At 39.5% G+C, this 25,444-nt stretch overlaps 1 protein-coding gene across 8 annotated transcripts in view; it reads right to left on the bottom strand.

Annotated features, from left to right (window-relative positions):
• Positions 1 to 25,444, bottom strand: part of ACTN2 (actinin alpha 2) — a 69,530-nt gene that overhangs the window by 16,597 nt on the left and 27,489 nt on the right. For 3 of the 8 annotated variants that reach the window (XM_042025314.1, XM_042025308.1, XM_042025311.1), the window contains exons 4-12: positions 21,531 to 21,617; positions 20,318 to 20,405; positions 18,177 to 18,255; positions 15,246 to 15,327; positions 13,051 to 13,136; positions 10,312 to 10,404; positions 9,095 to 9,325; positions 7,814 to 7,961; positions 6,143 to 6,293 (exon numbers count right to left, since the gene is read on the bottom strand). In XM_042025314.1, the coding sequence (XP_041881248.1) occupies positions 6,143 to 6,293; positions 7,814 to 7,961; positions 9,095 to 9,325; positions 10,312 to 10,404; positions 13,051 to 13,136; positions 15,246 to 15,327; positions 18,177 to 18,255; positions 20,318 to 20,405; positions 21,531 to 21,617 (1,045 nt within the window). Of the gene's footprint in view, positions 1 to 6,142; positions 6,294 to 7,813; positions 7,962 to 9,094; positions 9,326 to 10,311; positions 10,405 to 11,846; positions 11,933 to 13,050; positions 13,137 to 15,245; positions 15,328 to 16,456; positions 16,536 to 18,176; positions 18,256 to 20,317; positions 20,406 to 21,530; positions 21,618 to 25,444 lie in introns of all 8 variants that reach the window. The other 5 variants (XM_042025307.1, XM_042025313.1, XM_042025310.1 and 2 more) reach the window with 2 other exon arrangements.

Below are 25,444 nucleotides of genomic sequence, written 5' to 3'. Positions count from 1 at the left end.
CATCAGTTTCTGCCCATTGCCTCTTGTCCTATTGCTCGGCCCCACTGAGAAGAGCCTGGCTCCATCTTCTTGGCACCCTCTCTTTAGATACTGATAGACATTGATGAGGTCCCTTCTCAGTCATCTCTTCTTGAGGCTGAACAGGCCCGGCTCCCTCAGCCTTTCCTCATAAGAGAGATGTTCTAGTCCCCTCATCATCTCTGTATCCCTCTGCTGGACCTGCTGCAGGAGTTCCATGTCTCTCTTGTACTGAGGAGCCCAGGACTGCACACAGCACTCCAGATGTGACCTTACCAGGGCTGAGTAGAGGGGCAGGATCAGCTCCCTTGAGCTGCTGGGAATGCTCTTCCTAACGCATCCCAGTCCTTCTTGGCCACGAGAGCACTGCTGGCTCTTGGACAGCTTGTTGTCCACCAGGATCCCCAGGTCCTTCTCCACAGAGCTGCTTTCCAGCAGCTCAGCCTGCAGCCTGGGGAGTGCTGGTGCAGGGGTTATTCCTCCCCAGGTGCAGGACCCTGCACATGCCTTTGTTGAATTTCAGCCAGTTCTTCTCTGCCCATCTCTCCAACCTGTCAAGGTCATTCTGAAGGGCTGCACAGCTCCTCTGGGGTATTGGTCCCTCCTCCCTGCTTCGTGTTGTCAGTGAACCTGCTGAGGAGGCATCTACCCCTCCATCTGAGTCATTGATGAACAAGGTGAGCAACACTGGGCCCAGCACTGAACCTTGGGGGACACCACAAGTGACAGGCCTCCAACTTGACCATGTGCACTGGGTACGATCCTCTGGGATCTGCCATTCAGCCAGTTCTGAATCCACCTCTCTGTCCACTCATCCAGCTCACGCTTCCTGACTTTGCCTGTGAAGATGCTGGGAGAGACAGCGTTGAAAGCCTAGCTGAAATCGAGGTAGACAATATCCTCTGCTCTTCCCTCAACTATACAGGTAGTTGTTTCACACTAGAAGGCAATTAGGTTGGTCAAGTGTGATTTACCTGACTACTCCTGATCACCTTCTCGTCTTCCCTGTGGCTTGAGATGGCCTCCAGAATCAGACACTCCATCACTTTTCCAGGGATTGAGATGATGCTGGAACTACTGGCTGGTAGTTCCCTGAGTTCTCCTTCTTACGCTTTGTGAAGACTGGGGTGACATTTGCTTTTTTCCAGTCCTCAGGCACCTCTCCTGACTGCCTTGGCCTTTCAAAGATGATTGTGAGCAGCATCACTATGGTATCCTACAGTTCTTTTAGCACTCATGGATGCAGCCCATCAGAGCCCATGGACTTGTAGATGTCAAGTTTGCCTAGGTATTCTCTAATCCAATTCTCCTAACCATTTTTAAAAATAACAAAAACAACCCAAAATTGTGAAAGTAAACTCTTGTATGTAAGGAGAAAGCTGCCAGCAAGTCATACTGTACAAGGGTTCCTTAACTCAAAAGTTAAGGAACTTCTTGGAAGCCCTTTCATTAGCCTTCAAGGGACGCAACAAAAGCCACCTATCTGCTAAGAAATTTTAAGTCAGGAGCATAGAGTCTTGGATGAAACAGGCTGAGATTTATTTTGCTGTTATGAGTTTTTGGCTGAAAATTGGGGTTTTTTTCATTATAGCATATTAAGATTATTAGATTTTGTTCCTGAGTGAGCAAATTTTATTTTTGCTTCAATGGACCACTTATCTCCTTTTGTCAATTAGAGTAAGGGCAGGTGTCCTTCCATGAAAGTGAGGGACTGATTGTACCAGCTGTGGTCAAAGTGCTGGAAGGTGATATGCCACCCTCCTCCACAAGCTCTGCCAGGGAGATTCCATCATTCCCCGTAAGATCTCTACTATCCTGTTCCTTCCAGGTATATATGCTGTGGACAAATACGTAGAAGAATAATATCAAAACAACTTTTTAAAAGGGCACCCGTGGGTCAAAAATCCTAAGTTAGTTTACCAAGTGGCACTAAACAATGTAGCTCCACTACCTTTCTGGGCCTGCTGTTGTTTACTTCAAGTAAGTGTATTGTAGGTATCAAAGAACATTTTTCTGCTCAAAGCAGGAGCAGAAGAAGTAATAACTCATCAAATATTAACTACTTGGAAATAGAGCACAGGCTTACATTCCCTGTCCTATTAATTTTTGTATCTTCCCCAACATTGAAGAGACTAGATTTACATTTTGTTAAAATTTGTGCTTTGCATTGCATGAAATACAGCTTCTCCTGTGTTACAGACCTTCTAAGATAACACTCTTTCTATTTGTTTGGCCATTTGAAACCTACAGCCTTTGGAATTTAAAATTATTAAGTTATCGCTATTGATCTTACAAGTAATTCAATCTTATCTGTCCAAAATTTAAAATTTACTGACATTTTGACCTGATCCAGAGAAGCACTTAAGTATGAGTTCACTTTAGGAACAGTGATAGTGCCACAAAAATAACCTGCTGAGCAACATGTTTTAGCAGTGCTTCAGAACAAGGTTCATGTTAACCATGCATGTAAGCACAGTTTGAACCCAGGTCTCCAGAATCAAGATGACTCTCAAATCAGTGTTACAGATAATGGTCTCCTTGGCTGGAAATCAGTACATTAGAAGTGATGGATATACAAGAAATTACATTACAAAAATTTTGCCTTGATGATTGGAAACATTGAAATGAGCTCATAAGATCATAAATTAATATGGGTTTTCATAGTACAGCTCACTCAAGTTAGCATTTGTTATGTCATAAATGGCAAATCTGTATTTAGAAATGCCTGTCCCCCTTCAGCTTTGTATAAAGCCCTATCCAAGCCCTGTCATGCCTCTTTGCCAAAGAATATCTAAGTCTATACAGGCTGGGAACACAACAATCTTATAGCAGCATCCTGGCTGGAATCACCTGCTTGCATACCAACATAAATCCTCTATCTAAATAGCAACAATCAACAAGCTTGTAGCAACTTTAACCTTAAGCACAAAGTGGACTGAGCTGCTGCAGCAGAAAATACCAGATCAGACAGGAAACTGTAACTAGTAGAGTTCAAGGTCATACAGCAACAGTTCTCTTTTGAAATTTGCAACATTAGGCATCCAAGAGATTGACTAAAACAAAACATGGAGGTGGACTGACTTGGAATGTAGACACAGATGATGATGGTTTCTGTAAGGGCCTGCTCCAGTGATGAGAAAAAAACCAACCAACCCACCAACCAAACAAATAAGCAAAAATCAAGAAAGAAATACCCACATGGACTTCAACAGGTTTTGTATCAGGTGCACATTTCTTAGCATTCAGACATTGATCCTTCTTTAAAAATATGGATTAAGAAAGAAATTAGCATTTTCCTCCATAGTTTTATTGTGCGAGGAATTACATATAATTAAAATCAGTATTTAGACAGAAGGTGTCCATTTGCTTGCAGCCAGTGATAAAACGTGACCTTTATGACCTTTCATTCAGTATTCTCCATGGGCATTAAGCCTAACTGAGCTACAAAGTCACAGTGAAAATCAGGCACTGATAGCCCCATTGTATGGAGAAGCAGAGAAGTCAAATTAGAGCATCTCTAAATGCAATCAGCTTTCAGCACCTTCGCAGCCCAGGCCACAAATAACTTGTTTAACTTCACACAGCAAATTACTGAAACAACTGTGAAGAGACAATCCCAAAATAGACAGGATACCGTGTTCATTGACGTCACCAGAGGTAAAGGACAGAGGGTTCAAAACACTGGTAAGCAGATGCTGTGCTGTGTATACTACATTCCCAAACTTTCACATAATTCATAAAGCTGAATCTGAATTAGCAATGATTAGGTGTTACAGAAACTTTCTTTAGTATAAAGAGAAGCAAATCTCAGGGGCAATCCCAAGCAGAAATACAGGCTGGGTAGAGAATGGATTGAGAGCAGCCCTGGGGGGAAGGACTTGAGGATGTTGGTTGACAAGAAGCTAAATATGACGCAGCAATGTGCACTTGCAGCCCAAAAAGCCAAACGTGTCCTGGGCTGCATCCAAAGCAGCGTGGCCAGCAGGGCCAGGGAGGGGATTCTGCCCCTCTGCTCTGCTCTGGTGATACCCCACCTGGAACCCTGCAGCCAGCTCTGGGGCCTCCACAAAAGACATGGACCTGTTGGAGTGGGTCCAGAGAAGGGACACAAAGATGATCAGAGGGGTGGAGCATCTGTCCCAGGAAGACAGGCTGAGAGACTTGGGGCTGCCCAGCCTATAGAAGAGGAGGTTTTGGGGAGACCTTATAGCAGCCTTCCAGTGCCTAAAGGGGACTTAAAAGAGAGCTGGAGAGGGACTTTTAATGAGGACAAGGGGGAATGGCTTTAAACAGCAAGAGGGCAGGTTTAGACTGGATATTAGGCAGAAATTCTTTACTGTGAGGGTGCTAAGGCACTGGAACAAGTTGCCCAGAGAAGCTGTGGATCCCTGGAGGTGTTCAAGGCGAGGTTGTATGGGTCTTTGAACGTTATCTAGTGGAAGATGTCCTTGTCCATGGTAAGGGTCTTGGAACTAAATGGTCATTAAGGTCCATTTCAACTCGAGCCATTCTATGAAATAATTCCACAGAGATCAAGGCATGCTAGGAGGTGTTTCATAAGCTCACATATTCAGGGCAGCCTCCATTCTCTGTAATTTTTCAGATTTCTTTCACATTAACCAAAACACAGTACTTACTCTGCCCACTGTGATTTACTTTTCTTTCTTTAAATTATCTTGAAGATGGGCTTTTTCTTTTCAATCCATTTGAATTACACAATTCCTGTAAGTGATGCTACTATCAGGTATGAACTACATTTTTAGACAAGTCTCTGATTTTTAAATCATTAATGAATATGGAGCTGTTCATGAGTCATGGTCCTTCACAAAGTGACAAAAGGGCATGTTTCTAAGACTTGATTTCTGAGCAGTAACTGTTCTGCCTGTTCAAGGTGAGAAACTGAAACTTGGAGAGCTGAAGCCAAGGGCAGGAATCTGAGAATTTTGATCTTGGCTGCTGTTTCAACCACTACTACACATTTGCTCCTGTTGGCTTTACAGATTTATACAGTGAGTGCCAAACTGCCAAGACCAGGAGTGGCACCACTGATTTACAGCACAAAGCCTCTGCAATTAACGGCATAAGGTGATAAAATCAAATGTGCTTACCTTGGTGTTAACACCAAGATGGCTTTACCCAAACAGGTACGTAATGCTACAGTCCTATCAATGCAGGCAGAGCTCACAGAACTGTGCTTCACACAGGTGAATTAACAACCTTCCCACAAACAAAAGCAAGCTCCACCAACAGGGACAGAGTTTAGCCAGACTAACTTGAACAACACTCAGGACTTTGCTGCCATAAGGGGTCAGTCCAGAGCCTTGACTCTTCACATTGCTGACCTATGCAGCTGATGTCAACAACACAGATGTAGCCTAAATGTGTTGCAGAGCAGTTCTCAGCTTTGGCTGTGTTTTCTCTGGGCATAGTATGCTGGCTGAGCAAGTGTCAGTGGCTAAATTGATGGAACTGTGGATGAAAACTCTACCTCTCCTATAGGAGAGCCTTGTGTGTGCTTGATTCCTTGTGCAACCCTGAGCAAGTTACTTAGTTTCCATATGCCCCACTGTCCCTTCTGTAAAATGAAGACAAGGGCACTTCCAAATATAATATCAAGAAGTTGTGAAAATAAGCATATTAGAGACAATTAAATCTGCAGGAAAGTCAGTGCATTACCCACTATTATGGAGATAATATAGGGATGTGAAGCCTTTCGAAAGGACCAATATACTTGTGAAGATACTTGATCTGTAATTTGTGTAAATGAAAATATTTTCTAAGTTAAACAACTCATAGCCAGTACCTCTCAGCAGACCATGAACTGAGAAATAAACACCTCCAGGATTCCCATCAACCCACAATGGGTAGAGTTAATGCTAAAAGATTACTGTGAAGTCAAGTTGAAAATGTTTGTTTTCAAATAATTTTGGTCAGTTGAATATCTATATTTGGTTGGGGGTAAGGGGGGGATGAGGGAAAGGTCTCAGTGACCAGCTCAGATAATATACTTATGAAGCTATGTCTGGAATTCCTACGTTGGTACCTATGACACTATCAAATTCATTGGAAAGAGTTTATCGCAAAGTTAAATGTCAGCAGCTGCAAGCCTTTAAATGGAACATACTTCAGCTCCTGGGCAATGGCAGCGATCTGTTCCACCCTGTCCTGGTGAGCAGCCAAATCGCTCTCAAAAGCTTCATGTTTCCTTAACATGGCACGGACTTCTGTCAGAGAGGCAGACTCATAATCCTTCTGAAGCAAGGTCTGCTCTTTGCCTGAAAGAGGAAATTAAAATATTACTCATTTTTTGCTAATTTATTTGTTAGGAAAATTGCAAATTTAATCAAATTTTTGGTTGAGGCATGGTGAAAATCATATGTCTGGAATTAAATCCCACCCCCACTGAAATCAGCAGCAAATTGTCAGCACATGTTAATTAGAAACATATATTTTTAAAGCTCTCACAGTGATGTCTTGATTTTTGCATAGTCTGCTGATACAGGTCTAAAACAGCGAGTATTACTTTGCTGGAGAAACTGGCATAAAAATGGTATATTAGCAAAAACTGTATTTCTAAACCACTGTGCTAAGTTTTTGTAGAATAGACTTACAAAACCAGAAATCACACTGCTATGCTCAGCTTCACTCTTACTAATGATCTGTTATTCTTTTTTGTTCTGCCTTCAATTCATTATTCATTCCAGCACTTAACAAAAAACAAACCCTGAGATGTGTGACTGCCTTTTGTATCAAACACTGAATTTTAAGTGGAAAATGCCAACTTATCTACAAAAGGCTAGGGAAGCAAAGATTAAGTAGAAACTGAAATACTACTGCTGAGTAACTCCTATGTTGGACAACTGAGTCCACACAGACAGGCCCTGCAGCTACACTCACCACATGGCATTTACAGCTCTGTGAATCCTAGAGCCAGAAGCAACTATTGTTTCACTTGCTGTGTACCAGCCTATGTGAAGTTTTCCCTACACAACAGCTATAACTTGTCACCATGAGTAGTTTATGCTTAGAAATAGGCTCTCAGGGCTGATAAATGCTGTAGTTTCCCTTCTAGTATCTGCTTGGCAGCCGTTTACAGCCTTGCATGCTTCCAGCAACTGTTAGAGGATGGACTCTGATTCACTTTCAGAGTGTCAAAAGAATGTTGCTGGAAAAAGCCAGAAGCATGGCAGAAACAGCAAGACAGTCGTCACGATGATAGAGCAGACCTATGTTTAATAGTCCCCAACAAAACTGAATGCCACTGTATGGTCCTACAGGTGTCACAACTACAGGTAAGGTTAGGTTACCATTAAAAGCCAGAACTACAAATGGCGCGTAATCGAGGGTTTGGAGCAAAGCAGACACGAGTCTATTATCATGTAGCTTATCTGGACTATCCAGAACATCATGATGACCAAATAATAATAAACTCAGAATACCTCCATTAATAATTTCACACTCAGCCAGTGGTATCACTGCATTCCTGGTTGGATTGCTGGTGTACAACTACATAGGAATACATCAGCAGTAATGGCCTCTATTCAAATGCAGAATATTCCCATTGAATCACTACCTCAAGTATGATTTTTACAGTTACATCTCATTAGCAACATGCCAACAAGTTAGGATTGTGACTACAGTCAACAAAACCTGACATTTTATCTGTTACTATTTTAGGTTGTCTGAAACTGTCCAAACTACTTATAAGTGAGTTCATGGCTGGCAAATACTCAGCACTGACAGTTCAACTTTGAACATTAAAATACTAAAAATGTTAAAAGGCATCTCTCCTCACCATATGCCCACTGTTCATGAGTGGAAGCCTTCTGCCTAAATTTCTCAGCCAAGTGTTCAAGTCTTTCCAGCCGTCGTATTTCATTCAGCAGCCACTCTTCATAGCCTTTCTCAGCTTGCTCAAGTCTCTGCCAAGCGCCGGCAATATCCTGTGAAGAGAATACATGGGAGAGATGGATGAAACTATAACCTCTTTTTATCTAAATTTACAGATTTTTGATTCCTTCACAATTTGGCTTCAAAAAGAGAAGTTTTTATGTTCAGATTTTGTAAAATCACAGAATCCGAGAAAATGTTGTGAGGCAGTTGTCTTTTAGTGCAGACACCTGCTTCTCATAGTGTGTTGCATTCAGATGGGGTCACAAAATGAGCCCCTATAGAAATGGTTTTTGAGCATGGTTATGTGTCCAATGTCTTCACAATATATTGCTTTTACCTCCATTTTACAATGTGTGTGTTCTTTTATGATATCCCTATCTGTTATCAAAATGAAAGTGCTTTGCTTTCACAAGTTGACAATAGCAAAGTAATTAGTATCAAGAGGATTTGGTGCGTATTTTACCTGGAACACAAATTCATTTCACCTTCTGTAGTTCACAAAGTTTTGTGAGCTTCCTTGCAAACTCAGAGACATGAGTGGGAAGCTGAAGTAACAGGGCCCTTATTTCCTGCATACGGGGAGTGGACAATGGCCCTTGTCAGACGGAGCAATTTTTTTTTGTTTATGAAATCTGAGAAACCAAAACACAATGATAGAGTAGAGTACAGAAACAGGTTTGCTATATTCAACGGGAAATGTTTTGACCCACAGTCAAGTCACAGTACTTATCAGCAGATGAGGATTCTTGGTACTGACTCTTCTTATCTTCATAGACATAAGAAAAAAAGCAGAATTGAAAAATGCAGAAACATGTATTGAGCATTGTCTGTTTGTTTAAGTTTGATGACTAAAAGGTCAACGAAACCACTGAGTTTTGCTTAAATAAACAACCATTGGCCTCACTGATACAGGAGTATTGATAACACTGCCAAAGGAAGCTCTGTATCGTCTTGCATCTCCAGATAACTTGCTTTTGTGAAAGCCTTCAAAGAGGCAGGAGCATGCTTATTAGAAAGCAAGATTTAGAATGAAAGGGAATATGTAAAAAGCGTTTGGTGTTGAAAAAGTGCAGCAAACTGATGTTTCTGAAGATGACTTAGAATTGCCCTTCAATCCTTCATGTTGACATTTTTGGAAGATCATTGATGAAGCAAACAGAATATTGATGCCTCCTTTACTTACTGAAACCATTTTCCCCTCTGATGGCATGAAAGCTGGCCGATTGCTGATTCTCAGTTTTGTCTGCAGGGTGTTGAAATTGATCTCCAACTGACATTTCTCTTGGACTTTGGGAGGCTTGTGTTTGCGGCGGTAGTCCCGGAAATCCTCTAATTTCTTCTGCATAGCCTGCATTGTTTTTTCTGGGGTCCTGTTTTCCAGCCAAGGAATTGTCCGGCGAATCCATTCTAAAAGCTTTCAAACCAACATAAACAAGTCAAATCAAGACAATGGAAAAACAATGAAGAAAAGGCTATCTTGAACATACAAATCTTAATTTTGTTCCATTTTAATATTATTCACTTCAGTTGGTACTGATGCCTTAATGGCAAGTAAACACAAGATATTCAAAGTTGAACAATACTTTTATAGCAAATTTGCACAGATATTCTAGGTATTTCTAGAAATACCCTGGTTTTCAGAAAGATTAAGACACATGTAAGGTGTCTCTAATTACTCAAAATCTGAGTTACCCAATATCATCTACCCCTTTCAAAAGTATTGGTCTTGGTTTTTCAGGTAGTCATAGTTATGGGATCAGGACAGAAACAGCCTCAAGTCATATAAAAATCTTCACTTGGAAGGCCATTAGTGCAAATTTAGATACAGAAAGTAGTGCTGTGACCTCAGTATGTTTTTGCAGGTTATGCATAAAAGATAACAAAGCTCTCACTTGTGCACTGTATATCTGTAGTCCTGCTCAGCAGATTTGCCATAAAACAAGAAAGGACAGGAGGAATACCTTCATCTGTACATTCATCTGCTGTCTGTGCTCACAGATGAATTGTGAACAACCTGACAGACCCTCTCCAGGTGTGCTTTGCAGTACAAAAAGCCAATGGGCTTGCTTGGAGTGACAGGATCTGTATGTTCCGCATGTGGTCAAGGATGGCTGTCTTCCAAGATTAGAGAGACAGGAAGCTTGGTCTTGGGGCAGACAGATGACACTTTTGGGCACGTTAACAAGACTGACTGACTTGCTGAAGGTCACACAGGAAGTCTGTGGCAAAGGAATCACCTAAAACTTGATATCCTGGGCACCTGGGCTTTGTAACCTGCCACTGTGAGATTTACCCTTCCAGTGTCTCCACTTTCCTGTCTTGAAGAGAGTGCATGAATCTTTCATCTTTCAATATTTCACGGACATAATTGTCACCGCATTACACATAGAGCATTCTTACCTCACTTGCTAGTCTCTCATACTCTTCCATCAACCTCTCATTTTCCTGATTCACAGCAAGCACCTTACAGATCCGGTTAGCTGCAGTCTCAGCCTGTAAGACACAGCAAATAAACAGGACATATTCATAAACACATTCTGAGAAAGGTATAGGCTTGGAGAAAGAGAGAGAATGTGGCTGCTGCAAATAAAAGATCACATTCTTTTATAGTTGTTGATTTATGCTCCTAGATTGCTTAGATACTCATTTTCCCTCCTTCTGCAGCCATAGATTCCAAAGGCCTGAATGAGGCATGGATCAGCACAGAGGTCCCTTTGTTGTACAATGAAGCCTTACTATATAGTTGTCTAATAAATCTTTTCTTTTTAAAGACAACTTAGGCAAGTCTTAAAGATATCCTATTAGGTTATTTTTTAAAATCACATCCAAAAAGTATTAGATTTGTTAGCCACACTGGAAAGACACCACATGTGATGCAGGAGTCTCAGACCACTCTATATCTGCATATCATATGTACATACACCCTTGAGAACAAGTGCAGCTCAACCACTGACAGCAAATCTTCTCATGCCTCCTGACAAATTTATATGCGAAGGCACTGTGTAGCTCTGCCATATTTAAAATTTACTAGTTTGATATCACAGAGCAATACTTTCACACAAATATGACTCTGATGATCTAATCAAATAAATATTCATGTAGACTCCTGTGTTAAAGAGTATTTGGAATTCCCCTTTTGCACAAATAGCAAAACTTTCATACCCAGAAGTGAGAGAGTGCAACAGTGTAGTTGTGCTGTGGTAAGGTATAGGAGACCTAGCCAACAGGAAGGGAAATTCAGTCCTGAGGATGAAGGGAAAATATCAACTACTTTAAAGGTTCTTTATTTTTTTTAACATAAGTTTGGTTATGTCCATTTGTAGGCTAGAAATGTATGAAGCAGAAGAGTGGGAAATGCCACATTTATAAGTGACAATCTCACCGAAAACAGCTCTGCTGCTGTTATTCATGTCTTTTATACTAGCACTTTCATCCACAAATAATTCTGTTGGCTTCAGTGGGAACCAGGCACAAATACTGTGTTGGATGTCTTCTGTGTCCTTCTGTGTCTTTAGGCATCTTTGAAAATCTAGCCCTAAATTACTACTCAGCATAAGTAAGTCTCCATCTCCAAAAGTCAAACATTCTATTATGCAGTAAAACACATAAGATGTTGTAGCAACAAGCAACAACTCCACTAAACAATATCTTCAAACACATTTTTTCTGGAACAGTCCTTAAAATTTCCAAATAAAGACCCAAAATTAGAAGCAAAATCTCTATTTGAATTAAAGAAGTTAATTTGTTACACATTTAACTAAAACAGGTTTGAGAGTTGGTTAAAAACAAATATTAGTGCTCAAGTAATACTTGCAAATGTTAATTAAAACCACATAGTACTAAATTAGTTGTTTGGGGTTTTTTTAAATAAGCTAGTGGAAATGTGAAACAACCGATCAAAAACACAGCAACCTGAAGGGACAGTTGATTAATACCTGCTCTGCTCCAGCAAAAGCATGGTAGAAGCAGGACACATATGTCATGATAGCTCTCTCATCAGGTTTGGGAGTGTTCACAATATCTACAAGAGGGGGGAGAAGTTAAAATAGAACAGGAAAAAAAGGAATCGAGGAGTAGAAAATAGGAGGAATAAATAAATGCATAACTTCATGTCCTTCTTACTGTTTTCTTATCCATAGCTCTGTATTCTAGAAGCTCTACAAAGCTGTAATAAATTTAATGTTAGATTGAGGGGTGCTGACGGAATATAAAATACATTAAAAATCCAGTATAAGCTCATACAAAGAGGAGGATTTTTTTTAATAAGCTCAATCCTGCAGTATTGCCACAGGGGGAGTAACCTTAACAAGACTGACTGCTTAAGAACTGACACATGTATGTCTGGTGACTTGGATTGTAGGGGTTTTGACTAAGACACAGGAAAGGCAGACTACATTTCGATCTGGGGAGATGTTCACTGGAAGTTGCACCTGGATTAGTTACAACCTTAGCATTATATATCAGTATTCCTTATATTACCAGTACCTGAAGTATGCCCAACTCCAAACCGCCTTGCTTTTTAGAATTTTCCTTCTTTTCTTTATGACATGATTCCAGAGCTTGTCTGAGATGTCTATATATGTTTCTGTGTCTGTTTTGCATAGTAGCATCATGTTGCTGTTTGTACTTACCATTAAGCATTTAACATTTTAAAAACAATCCTGAAAACATAAGAGAAGGGTTTATTTTCTGAGCATGTTATGATGATTTTGACATCTGTAGCAGAAATAATATCCAGCAGAGAGAAGAAAGATGGCATTCTACTATTGAAATTTTTTTTCACTCTGCGTATTTTCACCTTGCATTTTTAATGGTGCTTCAAATGAATTCACATAATATCATTTAAAGGGAATATCATCCTCTATCCCATTCAGTAACCAGCTATCAAAAACCTACTGGATATTATTAGTAAATATGCAGAAAGATGAGACAGGAAGATTTGTTTCTATGGAACAAATGGATGGACTACTACTGGCTCTACTAAAACAGTGGCTCACAGAGAAAAGAGGCGACAGGAAATGAGCTCAGCTCTAAGATGCTGTTCTAGTAACTAGTGAGGAAAAGATCAGAAAAGGAAAAATTGCTGAAAGAAACAAGACAGAAGGTGAAGGATGAGATCTGATCCATCTACAATCTCACCTTCTGAGCACCAGCAAATGCATGGTAGTAACAGGAAACATAAGTCATAATGGCTCTTTCATCAGGTCTGGCAGTGTTTACTACATCTGTATGGAGAGAAGAGGGTTAACTGCTCAGAAATTCTCACAAGATACTTTCATCTGATTATGCTAATGGTGTCACCTCAGTGCTGTAAGGATTCTAAATAAATACACCATTACTCAGGTTGCATCTGTTTACTGATATGAGTGCAAAGCCACCTAAGCTTTAGGAATCAGCAAACAAAAAATATGCAACTCTTCCTAAAATGGCAAAACATCTAAAGGCTGAGACTGTACAGAAGGGTATTGCTACCTTCTGGTTTGTGGAAACTTCCAAGCAGATGGCATGGCTGGCAGATCTACTGGGTTCAGCTTCGCTGCCACTCCAAAGCAACTTCATCTGAATCACTGCAATTATTGCAGAGCTAAACACAGCCACTGACAGTCACAGACTAGAACTGCACATAGTATCAGCACAGGGTCCCTGTGGCTGACAGGGTACTGGCATATATTGGAAACCTGTACAACTCCTGCAGTCCAGAAATACATTTTGTGCTAAGAAAAGCTTGGATAGTAGCAGTTCTGCAATCCCAGTGCCAGCCCATCTTTTTAGTTAACAGCATACATCACAGGCGGGTTTTGCTTGGCTGGCTAAAAATAGCTTTGTCCCTGCCATGGCAGGAAAGAGTGAAAATCTAAAGTGGGTGCAATCAAGGTATGCATCCATGGGTAAAAATGGACCTTTTCAATACTTAGCAGAGAAAGACAGAAAAAGGTGTTTTTACAGCAGTTGTGGCTGAGTAATGAATGACTATAGTGCAAGCTGCAAGGATTCCTGTCAATGTAGGGAATGAGAAGATACTAACTTGAAAAGACCCAGGAACGAGGGGACAATTTCTAACGTTAACAGTGAGATTTCTAGGTTCAGGACCAATATATTTACTGATTTTGCATCTACTTTATGTAGCTGTGAACGAAGCTTTGCAAAGTTTCCATGGAGAGCACAGTGGAAGTAAAGAAAGTAAAAAGTGACCGTGAACACTTAGAAGGTATTAGAAGAAATATAATTTCATTATCTCCTCCCCTGCCAAGAGGAGAATAGTAAGATAAGGAATAGAATGTGCAGAAAATCTGGCAAGGAAAATAAAAGGTTTCTTACACTGAGGATGAAGAGAAGAGAAAAAAAAATGTAGAAAGCAGAAAGATAGTAAAAGCTGCTCAATGGCAAGGAGACAGCACTTCTCTGTTTATTCCTTGCACAGTATTTCAGAGCAAAGTAATTAAGTGGTGCTTGAAAGGGGAATTGCAGTTCAAAAGATGAAAACAATTAGTTTTAAAGCATGAAAGTGAAACTACTCTTCAATGAAGAGGTTACAACCTGGATTTTCCAAATTATCCTGTCTAACTTTCCGAATGAAGACTTCAAGAGCAGGAGGTGTAGTCAGTTTGAGTGCTCTGGATAATTCTCATGTTATCACTGCTCTACTGACAAGCCACCAGAGCTGAGTCTCCATTCTTGGAGAAGAATGCTTTAAACTGATGTAGGAAAATTCCAATAGTTTTGGTAGCATTTTTTGCCCAGAGTACAAAAATTTGGTTATCTTGAAGAAGTTCAGGAAACGCTCAAGACAACTTGAGACACAAAAATTATTTGTTGAAAGTATCACTACAAAGAGTTTAGAACTAAAATAAACAAAAAAAAAAATGCTTCCCTCAACCAAGCTCTCTTTCAGAGGAGGCATGTGTTAGTATATTTTTAAAGTTTTGTACTTCTGTTTCTATTTTTGACCCCTCACTTAAACATTTAAAAAACTGAATATGCTTTAAGCTGGTAAGAGTTATATTTCCCATATTAAATTTTACTTATTAAAGGCAAGGACTAACTTCCAATTCTTCATTTTACCTCAATTAACACAGTGGGGCCATGTGCTGAGGTTAAGGTCCAAAGTACTATAATAAAGGCAAACATTAACGAACAATAAATAATGAAGCAAAAAGCAAGTGAAAATATCCAATGCATGGGGAAAAGAATGAAAATATTTTTTGAAAATGAAGCAGGTTGCTACATTATGATTTGTATGGAAGGAATACTGAAAATCTTCTAGGAAAAAAAAAAGAAATTTTACTGTGTCCTGCTTATGACCAACACAAACTTCAATAAGGTGTAACTCTCACCTTCTGCATCCAGCATCTTTGGGATATCCAAATGCTTTTCAGCAATTTCCATGGCAAGGTTGATGTTCCCTATGGGGTCATCCTGCATTAAAGAAAAAGAATATCATGAGTCAAAGATAGAAGTTTTTCCTTGAAGCAAGACTAGAGGAGGTACACTAAAATTTAGCTTCTGTTTTTCCAGACTGTAAACTGGAGTCATAACTATTGTTCTTCAAAAAACAGAGTCTAGGTAGATTAACTTTTGGTCCATCTGCTGCTATGTTTTCAAAAGAAAACCTTAATAAGCTATTATCTACCACTAGAACTCTGCTGGAAATACATTCTGGAGGTGAACACAAATAACATCTGCAGTGTACGCTCAATTCTGAGCTAACTCTGAATGAAGTACAGCAGCAATATAGACACTAAATGCCACTGGACCGGCAGGCTAAACAAGACTGCTTGTTTTATGCCCACTACACAGTACGTCACAGGGATATGACTTCTCCTGAGTTCCCTTCTGGTTAGGTGCATGCATGAGAAGAAGTAAGCACAGACAGAATTGTTCTCCAGAGGGAGCAAAGCTTGCCAGGTTGGGCTTGGAAATAAAAGTCCGTAATGCCTCTATAAGCTGAATTTTAGGGTTACGGAAATTCAAGCACTTCCTCTGGTTTTGAGATTTTGGTTTTTGAAGGAAAGAGAAAGGAAGCAGTGAGAACAGTTCAGACAGAGAGCACACATTTTGTGTCTTACATTACAGGCAGCTGTTTCTGACAATGAAAGAGTGTGTCAGATTAGGGCTGCCATTAAGGCAGCCTTCCCATATCAGCTTGGAGGGAAACCATGCTATGTGAAATGGCAGTTCATGCCATTAATGCTGTTATTATTTTGACATAGTCACAAACTGCTAACTGGTCATAGCCACTCTGAACAATGCCCATGTCTATAGAGAGAGACTGGGAAAATAAGCTGCAGAAAAGCAAAGTAAAAAGGACAGTAAATCTAACTGAGACCTATTGACTAGGTTAAAGCATTTTGCTTATGAATGAGTGATGAGCACCTCCTATTTGTGTGCTTGCTACTAAGTGCAGGAGTAAATAGTGCTCCACTGGTAAAGGATTGCTTTAAAATCATAGCAGCCTCTGAATAATTGGAGATTTCCATCACCCATCCTTTTAAACAAAACTACAAGCCACAGTAACTAAAAATATCTGCTACAGCTAAAGAAATACCTCATCTAACTTGGCATAGTCAAGGAGATCAGGCCTGTGTCTATGGATAAGGGCGTTGAAAGCAAGGCCATCTTTCCAGCTACAAGTTCACACAAAACACATTAGTGAGAAAAGGAAAGGACAGCATGCAGGAGATAAGAAACAAGACACCAAGACAGCTGTTAATGTAACCAAAATGAAGAGTCAATCAAACACAGCCAGAAAAGCAAGACCTATTTTAGGATTTTTTTTCTGCATGTGCTTTACGTGCAACAGCTCAGCCTCAGTTTGAAACCTGACCTGTTGTTATTTTGGAAACCTCTAAGAGGGAAATAGTAACATTGAAGAGACCTGCTTATGTTCTGTTCCCTTTTCTCAGCACTCATCTATGGGATGGTTATACTGTGATGTTCTTTAGTACCACGTACCACTATTCAAAGCACAAATTCAATCAAACTCACTTCTGTTCCCACCATGCATAATAAGCACATGTGCACAGAGACAGGTAGCTTAGTCATTCCATTACTCTGTTTATCTGTAGGAAAGGTTGTATATAGAATTGAAGAACAAGCTCGTATTGATGGCTAATATTTTGCCCATTGGTTCAGATCTGAAGTTATCTTAACAGCTGCCTAAATTAAAATCTTACATGTTCAATACCAAGTTCACTTAATTTTCATCACTGCACACTTCAGGGACCCTGGCATAAATTGAACATATATATAAAATGCAGACTAAGTTTTAAAATAGTTTCAGTTCATTCATTTATCTTTTCCTTCACCAAGGACTTTCTAATAACAGTTGATTCCACTAGTAAACTAATTTGCAATGAAAGGGCATGGAATGGAAAAATACAGTTGATGTTTTACCAGTCTCTCTCATCAGTGCAAAGTTGCACACAACAGATGAAAACTATGATTAAGATTTCTGTTGCACTGGTGTTTACATGAGATCTCAAGAAGCATTCATTCCAAAGAGGAGAAAACAGCATGTGTGTATTGAGACCTAACGTGAAACAACAACATTCTACTTCTTTCTAGATTTTTTTTCTTCAGTAATGATATCAAGAAATTCTGACATTACTGCTCATTCCTCATTCCTCCCTCTCAAACCAAAGTATCATTTAGAAAACATGCATTTTGCCATAAGTAGCACATGGTAATAAAATAGTTTTGTAATCCCCATGAGGTACTACCTAAGGAAGTTAGATTATCGGTTTTGTTTCCACTTGTCTGAAGTATAGATAGAACTATAATCTGAGAATCACAGAATACTTTATGAATAGGTAAGACTAGTAACTTACTGTGTATTCCTAATTAGCAAGGGTAGTGTTTGTTCTAAGGAATTTTAGGATTAATTGTCATGTCATTGTTTACTGGTCTGCAATTTGCAGTCATTTACCCCAGATAAAAACAGGATGGACATTACTATCAGCAGAAAATGGCTAATTCCAATGTACTTAACATCCATATTGGGCAGTGTAAAGACTTCATCAACCGCCAGCATCTGAGGACTAGATTATTTGCAATTAAATGCTCAAGTCATTAATGGGAAGGAGAGGACACAGGACAGTCAGAAGGTCCTCTCCCTCGTGTCATGGAGATTTTTTTGGGAAGGACTTTAGAAAGTGAGTCAGAATTAGTATGCACTCCTCAGCCTGTCTTTTAGAAAACATGCTAAGCAAACCAGAAGCCAGCCAAATCACTGCAGGACAGCATGCTGTACCACCCAGACTGATGACCTTATTTAGCTTGGAGTAGTCAATAAGATCAGGTCGGTGTCTGTGGATAAGTGCACATAATCCAAGGCCATCTTTCCAGCTTTACAACAAAAAAATAAAATGGAAAAAAATTAGTTAACAAAGTCATGGCATTTTACAGTTTGATCCTTGCTCAAGGCTTAAAATAAAGCAGGAATTCTGTCAAATGCTGACATTTAGGTCCTGTCAATGCTCTCTGAGCTGTTGTTACTCTAGTCCTTTAACTATAGTACATATCTTACTCTACAGTAAGTCCATACACAATTAAGTCCATACACAATTAAGGACTCCATATACTTTCTAGGAAATGTACACTTCGTGCAACAGTCCCTGATTTCAACTGCTTAATTCATGCAGTGTTCTAGGACAGCTCAAGTACACATTCATCCATGAAAGTGCATCATCTCCCATTACACTCACAGCGTATTTCAAAAAATCAAAGGAGAGCAAACCTGCAATTACTTGAATTTGATGAAGCAATTGGCTTTTCCTCTGTTATTTCTGAGAATTTTACTGGCACAACCATGTGCTTAGAGAAGTAAGAAATCATAAATCAGCTCAGTTTATTTAAAACACTTCACATCTATGACAGCTTTGATCTGAGCTCTTACTCTTCATCCTGACTTCAGTCCTCCTACCTTTTGTGGCCAGAACAGGAAATGAATGGAGCTACAAATAACATATTTTTGGAAAGATTATGAGAGGTTCCTTTCAGCCAGAAGCAGTTATTCTGAAAGATACTATATGTAAACCCTTTAAGCAATCACAGGGACTGAGGGTTTGAGGCCTTGTCCTGGGTAGTAATTGTGTGACCCTAACATGTTAAGACCGTCAAAATCCCTACTACTGAGATGTCTGGGTAGGTCCTTCAAATAACAGAACCATCTCCAAAAAAATGTAACACAACCAAGCGGAATATACCTACACTGCATAATATAAAATCATCTAGAATGTAAAACCGAATCAAACTAAGCACCAAACAAACAATTTATTTTTTTCCCAAAAGGTGTAAACTGAAATGATCTGGACAGCCCCCAGCAAAGTAGTACTATAAGAGCCAATCCACCCAAACATAAATCAAGGTACTTCCATTCAAGATGTTTTCCCCATATCATGTATCAGACCAGTATATGTACATATATACACTAAGATTCTGACACTGTAACTTACAGTATACCATTGATCCATATAAAGTTCTACTAAATATACCTTTGCATATTCTAGGAAAGTAACACCAAATTTCAGATCTCTGAAAGACAATACAGAAGACTATAAATCAAACAAATTTTTCTTATCTTGGAATGCATATATGACCTGTATCTTCTCTGTCACTAAATGTGCTTTAGGTGCTACCTTAAGAATTAATTCAAAACACTAATATAGAGCTCTTGTTTTAAATACTAGAAGGGTCTCAGGGAAGGGAAGACCACATGGTTAAACAGTGTAAATGGCAACTCATGTAGTTTAATGAGGTAGGCCAGTGGCACAGCTTCAGGAACTAGCCCAGTGAAAGCCCCAAACCAGGCAGTCTGTATATGGCTTGGAATTCCCATTCTAGCTCTTAATGAAAACACAGAAACACAAGGCTGGAGCTTCACTAAATTTTCCAACTTAGGTTATGATCCTGATTCTGTAAACAAATGTGTTTACAGTGCTGCTGTTGTGTATGTACTAAGTGCATTTTATGCTCCTTATAGTAATGTACATTGCAAAATAATAAAGACTGATTCATCATAATGAGATATTCACACGCTCAACATACTGGTCTTTTTGCCAGAAGAGTTTCTCTGTGGCTGTCATTTGAAAACAGTTGTCTGCCACTATGCTGCAGTACTTGGGAATTCCCATATAATACAAAGGACCTCTAAAAATGTAATATGGTCATTCCATATATAGCAGGATCTTTTTCTTTTAAATAGTAACTCTGGAAGTCATAGCAAATAATGCTGAAGGCTAACCAAAATAACACTCTGAAGACAGAGCAGGAGAATTTGAAAAAAAAAAAAAGTCTAGTTAACAGTGAAGGGTAAAATTCTGTCAAATGTATACCTACACAACTGTGGGAAAAATTTGGCATAATATTTTTGAGAGTGCTTCTACCTCTTGAAATAATGGAAGTTTACCTAAGATGGAAGTTCTGAATGTTTACATTTCTGTAAGGAGCAGTTTTCCTTTGACACCACAGCAGCAGCCCTTCTTTGGCAGAGGTCTCTGTAAAAGACACAAGGGAGTAAAAAAAAGTAAAAATTCAAAAAGTGCTCAAGTAATTAATTTCTTGTCATTTTAAATGTGGTTGGCCACGTGAAACTGAATGGTATAAACCAAGTAATTAATTTCTTGTCATTTTAAATGTGGTTGGCCACCTGGAACTGAATGGTATAAACCAACCTTTAATCCTAAAAGATGGTCATATAAATGGACTACTGGGACTTTATTAAAATACAGAGGTCAGTTAAGATTTGAGTCTCAGCCTGCACAGAAGTTCTGGGATGTTAGAAGTTGAAGGAGTTATATTGGTTGGACAGCAGACTGTATATTGGAGAAAAATACCCAATAAAAATATAATACAAGTAGACATAGAAGATTGTGTTGGTGCCTACATGAAATATGCTTGTAGTCTCAGTTCATTTGCTTATGGGGAAGTTTAAGTGACCAAAAAATACCTTTATTGTCTAAACCCTATGGGCATCTGACTGCATAAGTAAAGGTCAGAAATTATTAAATAAACCATTAGGTCCACATTTAATATCCCACAAATTTTGTGGGCAGGACAACATGCAGAGCTTGAAATGATTCTACTTTTGTTGAAAATTGAGATTAGTTTCTAGAATTCTAGAATTTCAAAGTCTGGACTTGATTTAAAAAATATTGTAACAACAAGCTTTTTGGAGGCAGTTACCAAGGGGAAGTTAAAAAAAAAATTCTGAAACAGTGAGGGGAAAAAGTGATAGATAGAAAGAACTGGGATATAATCAGATAATATTTATTTGCAAAGAACATGACAAATGGACAGGACTACAAACATGTTGGAAATAGGACCAAACACAAAGGGTACAGCTCAGAAGCTCAGAAATATAGTCATGTTTCTGTCTCTGTAGCTGAGAGACATGACCAGAACTTCTACACTTAGAAAGCTGGCTCAAGGTCTCTGTCAAGATAAGGAGAGTAAATAATTTTCCCTCCAGAAATTCATTTTGTCACCAGGTGGAGAACTTACAGTATCATTTGCTGTGAAAAAAATTATTTTTAAAACACTCCTCTCACTTGTACACGATTCATATAAAACTGTCTTTAAAGAAATTTCTTAGTTATTTAACATAATTGTATTACTCTTACCTTCCACTGAAATGTCCTGAATAGCAAAACGAAGGATGATAGTCCAGATCATACCCAGCGTCATTTTCACATTGCCGTCCACGATTTCTAAGGTGAAAAATAGATGTAGTAGTAATATTTAAAAGGTTTTTTCAATTTCATCTCATTTTTATCATGTATTTCTATAAATAATACAATGTAACTAGTAAATTAATTATACTTCTACTATAATTCTTTATTCACACAGAGTTCACCTGGGTTCATTTTTCAACAAACTCATGCTTGTGCTACTCTGTCAGAAGGACTGAAAGTTACTGAGGTTAAGGTCACTTCAGTCCTTCCATGCTAAAAGGCTTCTCTCCAGGTAGTTGTAACAGTTTCAAATCTTTACCTTTCAGGATGATGTTTTAGAGAGAGCAGGAAGGGCAATATTGAAAGTTTGAACAGTATCAATATTAACAGTTTTCAAACACAGAACTAAAAAACATACAGTCTTAACCCAACTTTTAAGAAACTACAGGACATTGACAGCTCAGTTTTTTAATAAAATGGTACTCAGAATTTCCTCTACACTATTTAGATATGTTTCAGAATTTACCTATAGTGCCAGCATAGACAAGACATGAAGAACAGCTCAGGAGACACAGCACCTCCTGACACTGAGCTACGCAGCTTCCTGTCAAGCTGTTCAGAGCCACAGCCATGAGGTTGTAATGCCTCACAGCTCTGAAGCATGCACACATTTGTGTATCTTTAATATAAATGGGGTTTTTTCACCTCTGGGGTTTCAATTTGTTCCAAGACTGCTTGAGACTACCTGTAACATAGTGAACATGGGAATCCCTGCCACAAGCCGGGTCAGAATCCACTGCTCCCACATTGTAATTAAGTGATACCACTTAAATTTCTCAACACCAAAAAATATACAGCCAGATCACTTAAATGTGGTGGTAATGTTAAATCATTCTGAAAAGTAAGTGAAGAGGCTCAGAAAAACATACTGAGACTATAAGGAGGGTACAGCATTGGGAAGGGAGGAGACGGGACAGTCAGAGATGGGAACTACAGACTGACTTTCCAGTCACCTCACACCAGAAGAGCAGTGGAGCAGGGAAGGCACCAGCTGCTCCCCTACTTAAAAGTCACCTCCAGCCTTTCTCAAAAAGTGAAGCAGCTGTGTCTGCCTGGGGGCCCACTGGTGTTCTGGGCAAACAGCAGGAAGAACTTGCAGCAGGAGGAATTTCCTCAATTTAACATCAAATGCCAACAGAAGTGCCAGCAGAAAATACAGTCACTCTGCTACTTAAAATTGCCTTAATCCAGGGGCAACTTTCACAGAACAAAGCAGCTGCTGTCTCTGAGACTTGAGACACATGTTAAATTGCAGTAGGACATGACACAAGCTGTCATTTGAACCTATGGAATTAACAAATGTGATAGGAAATATGTAACCCATCACGATCCTATACTTATTTTGTTAGTGTGATAATTCAAGTTTATATATATGGCTAATTTTCCACTTTCCCCTTTGGATCCTGCACTAATTTTCCAGATTTCTTACACCACTCTTCCTACCTTCCATGCATCCTACATTATTGGCCCTGAAAGACCTCAAATCTCAAAACAAAACCCTTACAGACAAAAAAAGACCAAATGGAAATGAGAGCATGTAGTTTTTCTCTTTCTTCCCTCCTCCTGGGTCAAGAACTTCACTATTTTGATCAGACGTCTGATATGTACATACAGTAAAGACAAATTTCTTCAAACATAAAATAAATGTATTTAAATACTCAGGAGGTATTCCTGATTGCCAGGCAATCAATTCATAGATTTGCATAATCACTACATCGTTGTTTTGATTTACATATCCATATGTACACACATACAGAATGAAAGAGCAAGAGAGGGAAATTTCTGTGTTGTGCCTCAGGAGGATTTTCAAGTGATTTGCCAGCTTTGGTTTCTCATTATCTACTGCTAGCATAAAACAACAACAACAAAAAAGACTCCTATAAAGGACAAGGAAGAAAAACAAAGTTGCTAAAATATTGAAAAGTATCAGTGACAAAAAGGTATTGATTCATTCCTATAATTTTCCTCTACAGGTCAATAGAAGACTTCATTAATTTTTTCACACTGCCTGTTTGCTCTGGCAGGAATACAGCTCCTACCCCTCACATACACAAAGCTACAGCTTTCTGGGGATGAGGGCAGAAAAGGAGAGAAGAGAAAATGAATGGGAAACAATAAAAACTGTCTAGGGAAAAAGTTAAGCAAAGCAAGTCCTCAAAGGTTTTAGTCCCATTTTTTAAATTCTGCTTTGGTTTTTTTTTTTGTTTTTTTTTTTTTTTTTTGTTTTTGTTTTGTTTTGTTTTTTAAATTCTAACCTTCTTGTAGCAGATTCACAGATCATTTGGTCTTTAACATTTTCCCCACTTCCCAGAAAAGCAATACAGAAGTGTTTCCAATTAACAGGATACTTGTCCTTTGTGGTTCTCGGTATCTAGTTGATTTCATTCAAGATGCAAGTACCTTGCAAATGGAGTTACTGCACTTTTTTAAAACTTAAGGGAAAATGTCTAAGTCCTGGACTGTGAATGGCTCATAAGGACTACTTTCACGGTTTTTTTCTTTTAGCTTCTTGACTCTCTAGTCTCATTTCATGACCAGTGGAGAGATTCTTCAACAAGACAGATCAGAGTAGGTAAATTTGTCTCCTGCTCAGCGTCACAATTAAAAGTGATCAGCTCTCTCCACTCCACAGACAGCCCAGAGAAGTCAGGCTCAGAACAATAATGATGACTTTAAAGAATATCCCTGGACCCTTAAAAATACTAATTTTATTTTTGTACTGATGTCCCACAGGAATCACCATTTTGAGCCCCCATTTTAAATGTCAGTTGTTCCCCTTGGGCCTACGTGCTGCTCACCATTCAGTATGTCAGATAATGGAACATGATCCTCTGCAGATTTAGATACAAAACTTATATGCTTTGGAAATTAAAAAGTATTCTAAGCATCCATGTAACTCAGAGAATGCCCAAACAGATGGGTGCAGGCAAGCCCACACGCCCCGTGCTCACACACAGGGGCAGAGTTAAGGGGCTGTGGGCTTTGATAACAAAACAAACTTAAGGAGACTGTGCTCTGCCTCCTTGCTGGCATTCACTCCAACCTACTATAATGACTGCCCAGTCAACAACACTGAAAAATGCAACAAAAGAAAACAAAAGTGGAGCGCGTTTTAAAAACAGATCAGATTGCTGATCCAGTCTCCAGCAGAGCTACAGCAACAGTTGTCAGCCCCAGTGAGAGGGCAGGGCTGTGAAGTGTGGGAGCAAGAATGCAGTTCCAGGGGGCACGGAGACTCTGTAAACACACACTGGTGCCAAAGGTCCCACACTGTGAAACCATACCCAGTCAGATGCGATACTGCACTGCTGCATCAGCACCACCCTGTGCCTTAGTGTCCTGGGTTGCAGTGTATTCTATTACCATCCCCATCAGCTGTTGAAATCAGGTGGGGCAGTGTTTCCTTGCCTCCTCCCCCCAGACTATCTTTCTGTTAATTGCCCATCATTGTCCTGCCGCCTGACTCAGAGATAACTCCCTCCGGACTATCTTCTGTTAATGAGCCTAATCAACACTCTGCCTCATGACTCGTTACCCCATTGTGAGATGCTCCACCCAGAGGGAGGAACCAAGCATCCCATCGTGGATATAAGCTGAGGCTGAACACCAGAGACACCAGCTTCCCACTGGATTTCCAGAGGACAGGAGCTACACAGCCACCATTGGACTTCCTGAGGAAGAGCAGACTCTTTTACTACAGGATCACTGCTTCAGAGGACTGCTACCACCACCCTGCCTAACAGGGTGTCAGGTTGTACCTTGACTCTGCCAGTTTGACAGTGTTTTCTTTTACCTTTTTTTTT

The sequence above is a fragment of the Corvus kubaryi genome, unplaced genomic scaffold (genome assembly GCF_017639235.1).
Source record: "Corvus kubaryi isolate FWS band 111438036 unplaced genomic scaffold, C.kubaryi_AGA036_p1.0 37266, whole genome shotgun sequence".
NCBI classification, from domain to species: domain Eukaryota; kingdom Metazoa; phylum Chordata; class Aves; order Passeriformes; family Corvidae; genus Corvus; species Corvus kubaryi.
This window is presented reverse-complemented; position numbering and strand designations above follow the sequence as displayed.